Source organism: Mastomys coucha, unplaced genomic scaffold, assembly GCF_008632895.1.
Source record: "Mastomys coucha isolate ucsf_1 unplaced genomic scaffold, UCSF_Mcou_1 pScaffold12, whole genome shotgun sequence".
Lineage (NCBI taxonomy): Eukaryota > Metazoa > Chordata > Mammalia > Rodentia > Muridae > Mastomys > Mastomys coucha.
The window spans coordinates 43,375,528-43,391,151 of NW_022196894.1; the positions used below are offsets into that span (position 1 = coordinate 43,375,528).

The 15,624-nt window shown below is 37.9% G+C and overlaps 1 protein-coding gene across 1 annotated transcript in view; it reads left to right on the top strand.

Moving 5' to 3' along the window:
* Slc9c1 (solute carrier family 9 member C1) overlaps positions 1 to 15,624 on the top strand; it is a 68,563-nt gene that overhangs the window by 9,730 nt on the left and 43,209 nt on the right. The window contains exons 6-13 of the mRNA XM_031364001.1: positions 1,398 to 1,523; positions 5,638 to 5,799; positions 8,134 to 8,233; positions 9,247 to 9,390; positions 10,445 to 10,619; positions 11,419 to 11,500; positions 12,970 to 13,136; positions 15,054 to 15,179. Coding sequence (XP_031219861.1) covers positions 1,398 to 1,523; positions 5,638 to 5,799; positions 8,134 to 8,233; positions 9,247 to 9,390; positions 10,445 to 10,619; positions 11,419 to 11,500; positions 12,970 to 13,136; positions 15,054 to 15,179 — 1,082 coding nt within the window. The remainder of the gene's footprint in view (positions 1 to 1,397; positions 1,524 to 5,637; positions 5,800 to 8,133; positions 8,234 to 9,246; positions 9,391 to 10,444; positions 10,620 to 11,418; positions 11,501 to 12,969; positions 13,137 to 15,053; positions 15,180 to 15,624) is intronic.

Below are 15,624 nucleotides of genomic sequence, written 5' to 3' on the forward strand. Positions count from 1 at the left end.
TATTATCCTTTAAAAACAGTCAATAAGATGATGTTGTTTAAAATGCCCTTTGTAGTCACTGAGAACATTAATCAAAAGCCAGAAGAATAGCAAACAATAAAATTACACATCATAGAATTGTTGTGGTATATACTATTTAGAACAGACTACACATTTGTAGCAAACTTGCAGCTTGTTCTTCACGTGGTTCACCTAACAAGTGGAGCAGGTGTTGTCTCAGACTCTCTTCCTTGCCACTGGATCCCCTCCTCCTTGCTGCACTGCCTGGCTAGGCTTCAGTAAGAGAGGGTGTACCTAGTCCTGCTGGGACTAGATGTCCCAGGGTCAGGTGCCCAAAGGGGGCGCTCTTCCTTCTCTGAGGAAGGAAGGATTTGTAAGGGTGGTGCTGGGAGGGGATGAGAGAGTGAGGCTGTGAAAGGGAGGTAGAGTGAATAAAAAAAATTATTGGAGAAAAAAAGAAATTAAATAGACCATCAGGGGAAAGGAAGGAAAATATTAAGTTAAATTACTCAGAAAAGAAAATAATACAGAAAATAAGAAAATAAGAAAATAATAAGAAAATAATTTTATACAGGTAAAATGACCCAGTACCACTATTCAATCACTTTTTAATGACAGACAATAGAAATTTTATTTTAGATCAAATATTAATATGGATTAATCATGGGTACTGCCGCTACACACACATACACACACTCATATGCACACTAACAACACACACATATTCTTGTCAATTTAATTTCTACTCTATGGCCAGATAAATGTAACAGATATGCTCTTAACAAATAGAAATAAAATATGAGAGACACGTCAAGTGTAAATTCACAAAGAAAGGAAAGCTGAGTCTTGAAGATAAGGAAATTAAGATGGTACCGGGAGAATGTGCTTATTTTATTGCATGCCTTCATTCTGGGATACTGAGAATGTAATTCAGGTTCTGCAGCATGACAGGCAAGTGTTCTACCATTGTGCTACACCTCTTAGCTGGGTAGTACATACAGAGAATCCTAGAACATGGGAGACTGAAGCACCCCAGACATGGTGGCTTAGAGCAAAATCTGTTCATTACCTAAACACAATGGACTATAGTTAAGCTAGTATTTGATTATGATGGTAGAGACTTAAAGTTGGTAAATATATACATTTACTTGGGGTTTTTCCACCATGGTGATAGTTTAGGTGACACAAATTCATAGCTAAGGATAGGTCCAGAATTGGATTCTCTGTGTCATAAAAATGTGTGTCGTTTGGGTAGAAAACTGCTAGGTTGGAGAAATCCACAAAAGGTAGGGACCTGGAAGAAGAGTGTTGAGAAGATGAGAACCCATGGTTAATGCATGCTAATACAGCTTTATTCTTTAATATTGATGCAGCTTTATCTTCCTTGACATGTTTAGGTCTTTCTAGAAGCCTCACAAACTTAATTAATGGAGAGAGTCTACTGACATCAGTGTTTTCCTTAGTTATATATAGTGCTGTTGTGCATATCAGATTCAAGGCAAAGCATGTGAACCGTACCCTAGGTAAGCATATTTCTCTAATATCTTAAAAGGTGAATTTGTTTTCTTAAAGTGCTCATGAATGTTGTGTCTTATTAGAAATTATGCTTATAGAAAGTAGCAAGTCCTGGCAGGGTGACTTGACCTGTACGTAGCATGCGTTCTCGCTGTTGTGATGACTCTGCTGTGGGCCAGGGTGAAACTTCCCATGGGGCCGTTTGTGAGAGTAGTGTTCAACAGGCATAATTCAAACAATGAGGTGATGGTATTTTCTTGTTACTGCTGCTGCTGTTTTGTTTTCTTTTGTGTAGCCCAACAAAAAACAAATAAACAAAATAGCGTAGAAGATAAGGCAGTAGTTGCCTTTCATTATATTGGCATTTGTACATGACCCGGTGACTGTATACCCAGGTCATGGTAGCTCATTAGTGAGTAAGCATTCAAATGCTTGAATTTATTGGGGGCTATTCTCATTCAAAGCACCTCATCCTACACTAGGACAATGCTACAGAGGGCCTCACACCCAGTGAGTTGGAGCAGTTTGTGTTAGGAAGACTGTCTCCATTCCTTCATGTTTCACAAACCATAACCTCCTTCTTTTTTTTTTATAATTTACTTATTTTCATTTTATGTACATTGGCATTTTCCCTGTATGCATGTCTGTGTAAAGGTATCAGGTCCCCTAGAACTAGGGTTACAGACAGTTGTGAGCTGCCATGTAGGTGCTGGGCATTGAACACAGGTCCTCTAGAAGAAAGTCAGTGCTCTTAACCGCTGAGCCATCTCTCCAGTCCTCATTGTCTCCTTTTCCAGTGGTAGGTGGTGCTGGACTAAGCTGCATGTTTAGAACTCAAGTGCATCCAGGGCCATTCACAGGATTCTCCTGTCATACTCTAGCTATCGCCAGAGATATTCCTCTTTTTACTGGACAGAGATAAGATTCCTTCCTTCCTTTTATCTATGAGAATGATTCCAGGTGGGAAGGATTCCAAGCCACCTCAGCCATATTGATGATACCCTACCTCCCAATGGATACTTATAGACAAGATTCACAAAGGATCCCTCTTCCTTTCATTTGGCCACACCAGAGCACCATCTCCAGATTCACTTCCCACAGTTAACCAGCACATGGGAGGTAGAGGCGGGAGGATGAGGTGTTAGAAGGCTTAGCTACACATTGAATTCACTGCCAGCTTGGGCTAACTGAGACTGTCTCCATACAAATGAAGATATGGGCAAGCCAGAGAAAACTCATCAACAACAATAAACAATAAAACAGAAGGAAAACTGTCTTTAGAACTGAAGAAAAATATCAGAGAAGCACAAAGCATTCCATGTAGAAATATACAATGAGAAATTAATTGCCTTCAGGAAAAGAAGACAAACACACTGTCCAACAATAAAAAATTACTAGTCTGTCACGTGACAGACCAAAAAATATAAGAGATTGACTGGGCAGAGATCATGCTTTATTTACTTCTGTGTTCCTCTGCCTAATAATTCTGTATTATAAAAATGCATGTGAGGAAATATTGATCTTGGCCTGTGGTTGCAGAAGGTTACAGTCCATCCATCATAAAGGATACTATGAGGGACTGATACGAAACATCAACCATTAATGTCAGCAATTATCATGGAAATACAAACAAGGCACACAATAAGATATCACTTCTATTGAAACCTATTGAAATGACATTTTTTCATTTATTTTTTATTAGATGTTTTCTTTATTTACATTGCAAATTTTATCCCTTCCAACACCCCCCCCCCACCCGCATCCCATACCCCCTCTCCCTGCTCACTAACCCACCTACTCCTGGTTCCCTGTCCTGGCATTCCCCTACACTGGGGCATCAAGCCTTCACAAGACCAAGGGTTTCTCCTCTCATGTCCCACAAGGCCATCCTCTGTTACATATGCAGCTGGAGCCATAGGTCCCTCCATGTTACACACCAATGGTTTGTGCTATAAGAGCAAGAATCCAAGAATCCTCATAAAATTGCAAAACTTCTGTAAGGCAAAGGACACTGTCAATAGGATTTGGTTTTGGCAACCACCAGAGTGGGAAAAGGTCTTTACAAAGCTTATATCCAATAGAGGGCTAATATCCAATATATACAAAGAACCCAAGAAGTTAGACTCCAGAGAACCAATAACTCTATTTTAAAAATGGGATACAGAGCTAAACAAAGAATTCTTTAGGTGCTGAGAAGCACCTAAAGAAATGTTCAACATCCTTAGTCATCAGGGAAATGCAAATCAAAACAACGCCGAGATTTCACTTCACACCTGTCAGAATGGCTAAAATCAAAAGCTCAGGTGACAGCAGATGCTGGTGAGGATGTGAAGAAAGAGGAACACTCCTCCATTACTGGTGGGATGGTAAGCTGGTCCAACCACTCTGGAAATCAGTCTGGCGGTTCCTCAGAAAATTGGACATAGTACTACCTGAGGACCCAGCTATACCACTTCTGGGCATATACCCAGAAGATGCTCCAACATGTTACAAGGATACATGTTCCACTATGCTCATAGCAACCTTATTCATAATAGCCAGAAGCTGGAAAGAACCCAGATGTCCTTTAACAGAGGAATGGATACAGAAAATGTGGTACATCTATACAATGGAGTTACTAGTCAGCTATTAAAAATGATGAATTCATGAAGTTCTTAGGCAAATGGATGGAACTAGAAAATATTCTCCTGTGTGAGGCAACCCAATTACAAAAGAACACACATGGCATTCACTCTTTGATAAGTGGATATTAACCCTGAAGTTTGGAATACCCAAGATACAATTCACAGACCACATGAAACTCAAGAAGAAGGAAGACCACAATGTGGATACTTTGGTCCTTCTTAGAAGAGGTATCAAAATACCTATGGTAGGAAATACAGAGACAAAGTTTGGGGCAGAAACTGAAGGAAAGGTCATCTAGTGACTGTCCCACCTAGGGATCCATCCCATACACAGTTACCAAACCCAGACACTATTGTGCCAACAAGTGCTTACTGACAGGAGCCTGATAGCTGTCTCCTGAGAGGCTCTGCCAGTGCCTGACTAATACAGTAGGGGATGCTCACACTATCCATTGGACTGAACACAGGTCCCCAGTCCAGGAGCTAGAGAAAGGACCCAAGGAGCTGAAGGGTTTGCAGCCTCGTAGGAGGAAAAACAATATGAACCAACCAGTACCCCCAGAGCTCCCAGGGTCTAAACCATTAAAATAACATTTGTAAAAACAAAAACATACTGGATATGGGGCTTTGGGGGGGGGTAGCTCACTGGTTAAAAATACTGCCAGTTCTTCCAGAGGACCTAGGTTTTATTCCAAGCACCCACATGTTGGCCCACAATCATTTGTAACTATAGTTCCAGGAGAGACAACAGCTTCTTCTGACAAACTCAGGCACTAGGTAAACATACGATGCACAGACATACATGTAGATAAAACATACTTCCACATAGAATAATAAAAGAATATTTTAAGAATTGTTTCTTTTTTCTTTGAGATTATTATATAGTTATATTATTTCCTCCTTCACTTTCCTCCCTACAAGCCCTCCATACAAGTAACAATATACAGACTAAGTGGGTTATTTTCATGTACTTAGAAAAAAATAATTAAAAATAAAAAACTTAATAAATGTTGGTGATGGGGCTGGAGAAATGGCTCAGTGGTTAAGAGCATTGGCTGCTCTTCCAAAGGTCCTGAGTTCAGTTCCCAGCAACCACATGTTGGCTCACAACCATCTATAATGTGATCTGATGCTCTCTTCTGGTTTGTCTGAAAATAGCTACAGTGTACTCATACACAAAACAAATAAAAATGTAAAAAAATAAAAAATAAAAAAATAAATGTTGGTGAGTATGTGAAAAATAGGCACTTCTATGGATCATTGGTATATATTAATTCAGCTATAGGATCCTAAAGGAAGGGTCCTTAAGAAACTACAAACAGAACTAACATATAGTCCAGTAAACTCAGTATCATTAAAGAATACTTGTACCCTGATGTTCATTTTAACAGAGCTAATAATTTTAACCATGACAGAATGAAAAATTGAGTAGAACATAATTTAACATGAAGGCCAAGTGAGTTCTGTGAAGAATTTTCACGTCTCTATTTTCTTGTAGCTCATAAGGTCATGTCTACAGCTTGGTCTTACATTGTTGAAAGCTTCTTCACTGGAATCCTATTTACAAAAGTGATTCAGTTATGGATGGCCACCATCTTTGGCGATGATGTCAACCACATCACTTTCATCTTCTCAGCTCTATACCTCATCTTCTATGTTTGTAAGTAGGAGAGCTCATGCTTTACATTAAATTATATAGAAGGGGTGGATGTAAAATCATCCTCAAAGAACAGATAACTATGAAAAAGTTGGTGAATTTTTTCAAGTGGAATACTTTTGTTCAAATGCTATATCAAAATTTTTAAAAATGTGAACACCTGTACACAGAGAACAGTGTACCCGGGTATAGAATGCCAATACTAGTATAAAACAAGGAGGAACTGGGCAAAGCCACAACTGTAATCATACTTTATTGGGCCGTTTCTAAAGAAAGAGTTTCATAACCAGTTGTACAAAAACTACGAATATAAAAATAGGTTACATGCTTAGCCTGCATGATATAGAGAGAAACTCTACTTACCAGAACAGATGGCATATAATTTGCCAAGACAGTGGTTCTCACCCTTCCTAATGTTGCAACACTCTAACACAGTTTCCCATGCCACAGTAACCCCCAACCATAAAATTATTTTTGTTTGTATTTCATAACTATAATATTGCTACTGTTATAAATTGTGATATAAAAATCTAATATACAAGATATATGATCTATGACTTCCCTAAAAAGGGATTGTGACCCACAGGTTGAGAAACCCTGATCTCCATATCTGGAAATTCTGATGATTTTTGCATTGGCAAAATTTTATAAACTATTAAGGCACAAACTTAAGGAGCCTCGTCTTACACAGAAAAAATACAAAGGTTACTGAGGTGTATAGGATTTGAATAAAATACAATGGAGAAAGACTTCTGTTTAGAAATTCTAGAAGTAGGTACTTTATGTGAAGAGCATTTCCTACTAGACAAATCTCAAAGCATTTAGTAAGTCTACAGCAGTTAAAATGTAGTTCTTGAAATACAAAATTCCTAAGTAAATCAAATAGACAAAGTCGCCCAGAACTGAGCCAAATATGTATATGTGAGGAGCTTAAGTGAGAATGGTATGTCCAGAATATTTCTTAACTTTAAGAACACATATTTTAAGGTATGTTAATTAATTATATCAAGAGGGAGCCTTTCATAGACCTGTACTGCTATGCAATCTCATTTCAGAGTGACAAAGTATGACTGTACATATTGACAGATGTATGGGAGTTTGCTGAGCAAAGGATTTCGCCTAAAGAATTCTGACTCAGCTATTTGAAATCCCCAAACTCAACAAAACTTCTTTACAAGCTCATATACCTTGAGACTCACTGAAATGACCAGCATTTCCTTCCTCACAACCTCCTTAGTTTTTGCCTAAACGCAGAGTCACTTCTGGAAACTCATCCTCTATGGCCCATGATTCTATCAGATCTGATGGCTCTCTCTGTTTCCTCATGTCCTCATCTTTCCTACCTCATTTCTGCTCTTTGTCTTCAATGTAAATATTTACTGAGCATTTGCGTATGCTAGTGGCTCTTTCTTGGCTCTCATCCCTTAGTCCAAAGCTTACTAAATTATTTCTTTCCAGGAAAAGTTAATGCTTGTCCTAAAATAAATTCCAGTTTAAAAATTGCCCTTCACCTGTCATTTTAGTTATTGTTTTACTTTTGTTGTTTTGTTTTGGGTCTTGGTTTTGAGGCAGCGGCTCACTATATAGACCTGGACTATGCTGAGCAAGCCAGTCTGGCTTTTAACTCATGGAGCTCCTGCCTCCGCCTCCGCCTCCGCCTCCGCCTCCGCCTCGCAGGGCTGGGATTGCATATTTGCACCATCACACCTAGTTCCCAAAACAATTATTTATAGTTATATCTGCAGTCTTAGAAGTGCAGTTATGAATCTTCTTTGTGTTGTACCACATAATTAAAGTTTTTACAGGAATATCACATACTTTAAAAAAAAACATTGACAGTTTTCTATACTGTCCAATGCTTCTGTACTAAATGCATCAAAAATAAAGTAGGAAGAGATTTATATGGGGCCTTTATTGTCCCCAATTCCTAATTCTACCACAAAATATACATCTTGTACTATCTTCCAAACAGAAGGTATATCACATGGGTTGGTCCTTACAGAATTCAATTTTGACTTTTGGTTTATGTATCAAGCATTCCTTTGAAATGATGTGTCAAGGATTTGTAGTCTCCCTGGGACAGATGAAGAGATTTTTGAACTGCTGATGATATGAAGCCAAAGGTAGTATAAGGACATATATCATGTATTTTACTACACAATAGGATGTGTATATGAGGAGAAAGTATGAGCAGCAGTAATAACTTGTAATGATTTCTAAATGAAACTAAGTTGGGTAACTTCCATGTAAAGCCATAATATCTGATATTTTCACACCCACTAGAGATCATGTTACCACTGAAGTTGATCCTTTTGTTGTTGTTCATTCTAAAATTAGGTGAACTAGTTGGAATGTCTGGAATATTTACTCTGGCCACCATAGGACTTTTTCTAAATTCTACAAGTTTTAAACCAGGAGTTGAAGCATTTCTCCTCGAGTGAGTGACTCTCCTATTTTGACTTTGTTTTATACACTGGAAGCTATGAAATTACAACAGTAATTGTATCTGCACGGTGTGAGTAAAACACTGATAGGTAAAATATCCCACTAATTTTTCTGTAACATTCATTTTACATAATTTAGCATAATTAGGATCTTGAGTTTACACTGGATATATTTTCCTCCTAACTCATATCCCTTTTAGTGAAGATTTTGGTTGCTATATCTTTATGACTCCAGCCAAATTGTCATTATTCTTAGTGCTGTTGATAAACATAAACTCTTCCGGCTTTTGGTTTCCAAGCCTTCTTCCCTCCTATGTACTGTCTACCACCTTACCTGAGCCACTTATTCTACAGACATATAAATAACTACTGTATAATCTCAATTCCAGGAACCTATTTAAAATATAACATACATCAGGCCCTATTCCTTAAGATAATAGAAATCTAAAATGATAGTGGTAAGTCCTGCTTATTTCAACAACCTAGAAAAGATTCATTCTACTGTTCTGAGAGAGAAGGCATCTGTAGTTTCCACCTTTTTTCTTATTCTCCCTGGCCCCCATTTCTCACAACTCTTCAACCAAATCATTGATGCTATCACCTATAATGCTCACATCCATCTTATCATAGACTTGATTCCTCCTTATCTAGGCCACTGTAACTACTGTAAGACTTTTTAATCTCCTTTACCTGGGAACTTAGACATTTTTATGGCAAACTTGTGATTTTTGTCCCCTGACTATTCTGCGTTAATTTCTACCATTCACCACCTACTATCACCACCACAGTCTATCAGTTAACATTTTATTATTAGTGATTTTAGGACTTAAATAAATTTCTGTTAATAAATAAATTATCAGTGTTTTCAAGTTACATAAGCCATGGTGTCTGGGTGTTCAGTTACTCTGTTATGTCATGTCGCATTGCATAATTTTTCATGTAGGTAAGCTTTATAATAAACATATAAGTTAACTACAACTATATTTAATTCTTCTCAAAAATGCAGATTCTGGAACTGCCTGTCCTTTGTTGGTTTTCTGATGGTGTTCACTTTCATTGGACTTCTAATCCCTGCACATACATACTTATATATATCATTTTCTGATGTATATTATTCATTAAACATCTACTTCACACTGATTGTTTTAAGGTAAGAATGCCATGTGAAATGTGTGTATAGGAAATTATCTGAAGAACGTTTTCTAAAATAAAGAAATGATTTTATATCTCAGCCTGAACAGTTAGTTGCCTAAATTTCTCAAGTGGTCATTGGCAACATAATGCCCAGGAGTTTTATCAGATAGGTTTTAAATGAATTTGACAGCAATGTAAACACGTTGTAAAATTTCTAAATATAAAAAGTTCACTATCTACTAAGATTACTAAGAGGCAACTACTATTAATATTTCGCATATTTCACTCAGTATTTTCTATCTTTATACAAGAGTAGAATCCTTACTTAGCAGGAGAAATTGTATCTTGTAATTTTTGTTCAATATTAGGTTATCCCTTCTTTGAATTCAAAACTTGAAATGGACACAGCTCTTTAAAAAAGTTAGAGTTAAACCCTCCTTGTAAATCCCCAATAATAATGTTTGCAGTCCCCTATTCCAGGCTTAAAGGACAGAATAGTCTGCATCAAAAGGAGTCACACACTAAGAAAGGAGGCCATGACTGGAGCCTCATCTGTCACTCAAATAGTTAAAATTCCACTTCCACCTAGGGTAATCAGTTAGCTTGTTGATATCAACCAACGACTTGCAAATACTTATCCCACTGATCATACAAAATTGACATAACAGGAATGACATGGGGGATGGAAGAGAACTGAACAATACAGAAGAAATGAGAGAGATGAAAATCTGCAAAGCAAAAGTAGAGGAGGATACATCTCCCCCTGATTTTCTGCTTACCACTTCTTATTGTGGCCTTGAGCTTAGCAATGGTCTAACCTTTGTCTTCCACTTACAGAAGCACCACCCACACCCACACGTGATGTGAAATTACCCTAGCGCTCAGCAATGCAAAGACATAACAAGAGCCAGTCATTCTCTCAGTGTGTGCCTCTAAGACATACACCTTCCATTGGAACCACAACAACAGTGTGTATAAGATGGCTCGCAGAGAGTGCAACAGAATAAAATAGAAAGACATGCCTATAACAAAAATAACTTAAAAACTTAAAAACTCATTTTGTTTTCCAGACTTTTGGTCTTTCTGATAATGAGCCCCATTTTGTCTCGACTTGGTCATGGGTTCAGCTGGCGCTGGGCATTCATCATGGTCTGGAGTGAAATGAAGGGAACACCAAACATAAATATGGCCCTCCTGCTCGCCTACTCGGACGTGTCTCTTGGTTCCGAGAGGGAAAGGTCTCAAGTAAGGAAAGCTATGTTTTCTTATTTGGGTATTTGATGGGAGTGCTGTTCAGTGTTGATTTTGTAGAGCAAACTTCCCCAGGGAGAGGGAGGAGGGGTTCTCAGTTTGTGTTCTGTTCATTTGGAAAGAATTGTGAACTCCCCTATAGGGAGAGATAAGAGACAAAGACTCACTCAAGCCTTAGGGACTGGCAAGAAAAATCAATTTTCATCCCCCTACTAGCTAAAGACACCCAGCCTCCTTCACTGGTCTGATGGGTTTCAGATGATGGTGAATTAAAAACTATAAGTCATTTTAAACAGCAGCTGTTGCAAGACACACTCTGGATTGTTTTTACTTATTCATTCTAGAATCCTTCATTTGAGGAGATAGATGAAAATATTTCCTTGAATCACTCTATAGGCTTACCTTTAGTAATTCTGTAAAGCAAAAACATTTGCCAAGTAAGGATGTGTAAGTAATGCCCTAGCTGAGCATGCTAGAATGTGTCTCCCTTTATTGCGTGTAAAGGTGAGATTATTACAAAGAACTTTGCAGACCCCAAGAGGGAAGACACAGTCCTGAAACTGTTTCTTTTCTTTCTTTTTTTTTTTTTTTTTTTTACTTAAAACGTGTCTGAAGATTCACGTGTGCAAGAATATAGTGAGCCACCATACCACTTCTTGCATCCTGGTACCCAATTTCCTTACTTGCTACAATCATTTGTTAGCATTTAACAGCCTAGTTCAATTTATACTACAGAATACCTTGCAATAAATTACTCTGAATACTTACTTAATATATTTTTTTTCAATTCCAGATATTATTTCATGGACTGTCCGTATGTGTAATTACCCTGATTGTCAATAGATTTATTTTGCCAATGGCAGTTACTAAACTAGGTAAGCCTTATTGTTTACTATAGTGAGAGAAAAAAATTATTCCAAATACTCTAAAAAGCACTGATAGAATATTCACCTAAATTCACGTCACAGTGTTTCCTAATTGAGGAGGAAATTGAGCCGGTATATAAAATGAATACATCATTCAAGCTGATAGACTTGTTTTAAAAGATTTTTATTTTATCCTAGTATATTAAAGGGTAGTATAAGTTTATCCAATTATTAAGCAAACGTTTTAGTAAGAATGCTCTAGAAAGTAGACACTATTGTAGGAAGTACTACATTCTGAAGACAGGTAAGATTTCTAAGTTGGCAGAGTTCACACTGGAATAAAGAAAAACAAGCTGTGCATAAGTCAAATGAATTTGTGAGATTCACAAATACACTAAAATAAATAAGCTATGTACAAAATAAAAGAGACGATGACAGGTGCTGCTTTCCTGAGGAAACAAGGGACTGTGTGCTCAAGGACAGAAGACAGAGGGATGTGACCCTCGGGGAATAAGGCAGGTAATTCACCTGACATGCTTATTTGCCCATACGACTATGGACATTGCAGCAAGAACTTCAGTGTGAATGTCTCAGAAATGAGGGAGCCATTAGTCTAACTTCTAATAATATGACGTGGTGCTCCCATATGTGGAAGACGAAGGTTAGACATTTTGTAAGCTCAAGGTCACAGTAGCCTGAAGCCCAAAAGAGGAAAAAAAAACCATCCAGTTGCAATCAGTACTGCTTCCTCACTTAGAAAACTGGGAGAAAAAAGACTCCACCTGAAAATAAATAAATATAAATAAATAAAATAGATGGATAGAGAGATAGAAACCAGTGAATACAAAATGCTGAGTCACCTTTCCCTAGCATGTAGTAAGCATTTGATAAATAATCACTACTGCTCTTACATCTGGATCTTAAAAGGAGTTTGTAAAGTACAGAAACCATGAACTGGTAGACTTCTTGCCATTAAAGAGTGTATGTAGAATCTTTAATGTTTAAATGTAAACATATTTAATGATAGGGCTGGGAGATGGATCAGAGGATAAAGTATGTACTGCATAAATATAAAGGTGTGAGTCTGGATCCCTAGAACCCATGCCAAAAAAAAAAAAAGTCAGATATGGTGACATAAACCTATAACCCTAGCACAAAGGGACACAAACAAGCATATTCCAGGATTCTGCTCACTGACCAGCCACCATAGCCCAGTCGGTTCCAGGTTTGATGAAAGACCCTGCCTAAAAAAACTAAGAAGAGGAAGTGATTGAAAAAGGCATATCAATGTCAACCTGTGGTCTCCACATACAATCATACAAGAGAAGTGTACTTGCACACATGCACACACACAGTACACACACACACACACACACACAAGTGGTTATTGTTGGTAAATAAAGAACAAAAGGATATTTTATAACTCATATGAAAATCATTTCTGTCTGTTGTTTGTACAATGTGCTCTTTGTCCTAAGGTCTTCGTGATGTCACATCAACAAAATATAAATCGGTTTATTATACATTCCAACACTTCCAGGAGCTAACCAAATCTACAGCCATGGCACTCAAATTTGACAAAGATCTGGCAAATGCTGATTGGAACATGGTTGACAATGCAATTATACTTCAAAATCCATATGCAGTAAGCACATAATAGTTTTGTATTCCACTAGAGTAAATATGAATGCTGTTCAATGTAGATTGAATCATCAGTGTTAATTCAGATTGAAAACATTTATAATTTTTAAATCATAGAGCTGTGTTGGTCACTCCTTATTTTCTGTAATAATAAGGAGAACATCTTAATACTGTAGTTATTGCATGACAAAGTAGAAATCTTAACCAATCTGAATTCATAAGACAAACATGTAAAATAAAAAGAGAGAACAACATATTGGCATTGCCTTTTTAAAATATTGTAAAAAAAGAAGAATGTGAGCCTCAGAGAGCATCCTCTGTTTACAAGGTCAGGAGTGAGAATGTGGGACTACAATCATTTAATGATTCATAATTTATTTAGGTTATAATGTGTGCTAAGCACTGGCTACAACCTAGTGTATGGCTAGTTGCATTTTATATAAAATAGAGGCCAAGGTCTACACCAAAAGCTTATCTGTCTTTGAAATGCACTTTCTATCTCTGAGCAATACTTAAAAATCTCTCAGACCAGACTTAGACATTTTAAAGCACTAAGAACATTAGCCTGGGCTAAAAGAGAGGCTGACTCAAAAAAAAAAAAAATACAATAGTACTACTCACCACAGCACTGAGTTATGGCTGCCATAAGGGAAATCGTAAAGTATCCCTGGGTCTTCCCAAGGCCATGCTTCTCTCCCCATGTCCTGTGCTGCGCAGCTTTTCATTGTCGTCTCTTTGTCTGGGTCACATTGTGTGAATTGTCTGTGTGGAGGAGTGCAGAGGTTTGGTCTCTAGGAAGTAAGATTCCAATCCATTTCATAATCATAGTCTGTGCTTGAAGATATAGCTGGGGACTCAGAATGCAGTCCTGGCCAGGGATCCGATTGGAATTTCTCCTTAGGCAAATACTGAGTTCATTCGAAACGTTTCTTGAGTTTCGCTGCATCTCTGATTGGCCATTTTGGTGACCTGTCTGCATCAGGATTGTCTGGAACACCATTGAGCTTCCTGATGCCCTGCCCCTCAGAGTCTGATGCCTTTTCACCCTACACCCCATCTGGTCCTAAGGACATTCCCAGGCCACGCTTGATTAATTTCAAAAGTGGGCGATCAAGTCCCACCACTGTCCTCTGCGGCACATCCTTGGCATGATTATTACTGTGTTAGAGATAGGACCCAGGCCTCACACTCAGAAGGCCTAGCTTATATTCTAGCTTTGAATCAATCATTTATTTTAAACCAGTAGACAGAAGCAGGAGCCTTGCACTAAGCAAAGCCAAGTCACACAAAGAGGCTGCAATCCCCTGCCTCAGTCTTCCTTGTGAGTGGAATTACAGGTCTGTATCTGTAAGCCTAGGTCTGTTCTGTCCTCTTGAGCAAATGATTTTCTCTAAGCTTCAGTTTTTCTCACTGGCAAATTTTCCACATTTGCATCTCTTTAGTGCATGTTCACTTTGTTTTTTGTTTTTTCCCTGCCTTGAATGATTCATTGAAATCAGAAGTCACCAAACTCTAAGGGCAGCAGACACAGTGATTGCTACCCACCCCTCCCAGGTCTGACACAGTGGGTGATGCCAGTGTGCACATTTCCAGCAAGTGATGCTGAGGCTGTCCGGGGACCACACAGAACCACTAGCTCAAAGTATGACTGTATATGTTTTAGCTTTTACAAGCACTCCATAATTCCATAGAGAGAAAGGTATAAATCCTTCCCCACCACCTGCCAATCATTTCATCTCCTGTAGAACTGAGCAGATAGTGAGAACACTTAAGCAAATGAGGAGCAATCGACTATCTTTATATATCTACCAGATTCTGTAATTTTCCAGAACAACTTAATGTGAGATAATAGACTATTTTGCTAAACAACATATTAGTAATTATTTATTACATTTTTGCTTCTTTTCCTTGGCTTTATTAGTTGAACCAAGAAGAGATAACGGAGCATCAGAAGGTGAAATGTCCAGACTGCAACAAGGAAATAGATGAGACCCTCAACATTGAAGCCATGGAGCTGACCAACAGGCGTCTCCTGTCAGCGCAGATAGTTAGTTCTCCACTTACATGCCTCTAAAAATGCTGGGGATCGAAAACTATACTGAACAGCTTTTCCCTTGCTTGATATATTTTGATTACTTCCACCTACACAACTCAACAAAGGATATGCTAGCATGAAAGCTAGTACAGAATACCAGCATTTAGGAGAAATTCAGAAAGAGAGGGACTAGTGGTGGGTGAAAGAGTCTAAGAGAGTAAGGAAAATGGAAGAAAAAAAGGAAGAAGGAATGAAATAATGAAGGAAGAAAGGAGGAGTGGAGGGAGGAAGGAAGGAAAGAAGGGAAACAGACAGAAGGAAATCTCAATATACATATATACAATATAAAGTATGTGTATATATAAATATATATATGAAATACATATTTTTCAAATATATTCTGTATTATCGTAGACTATATTATACATACTCCTTATCAATAACATAGTATACATAT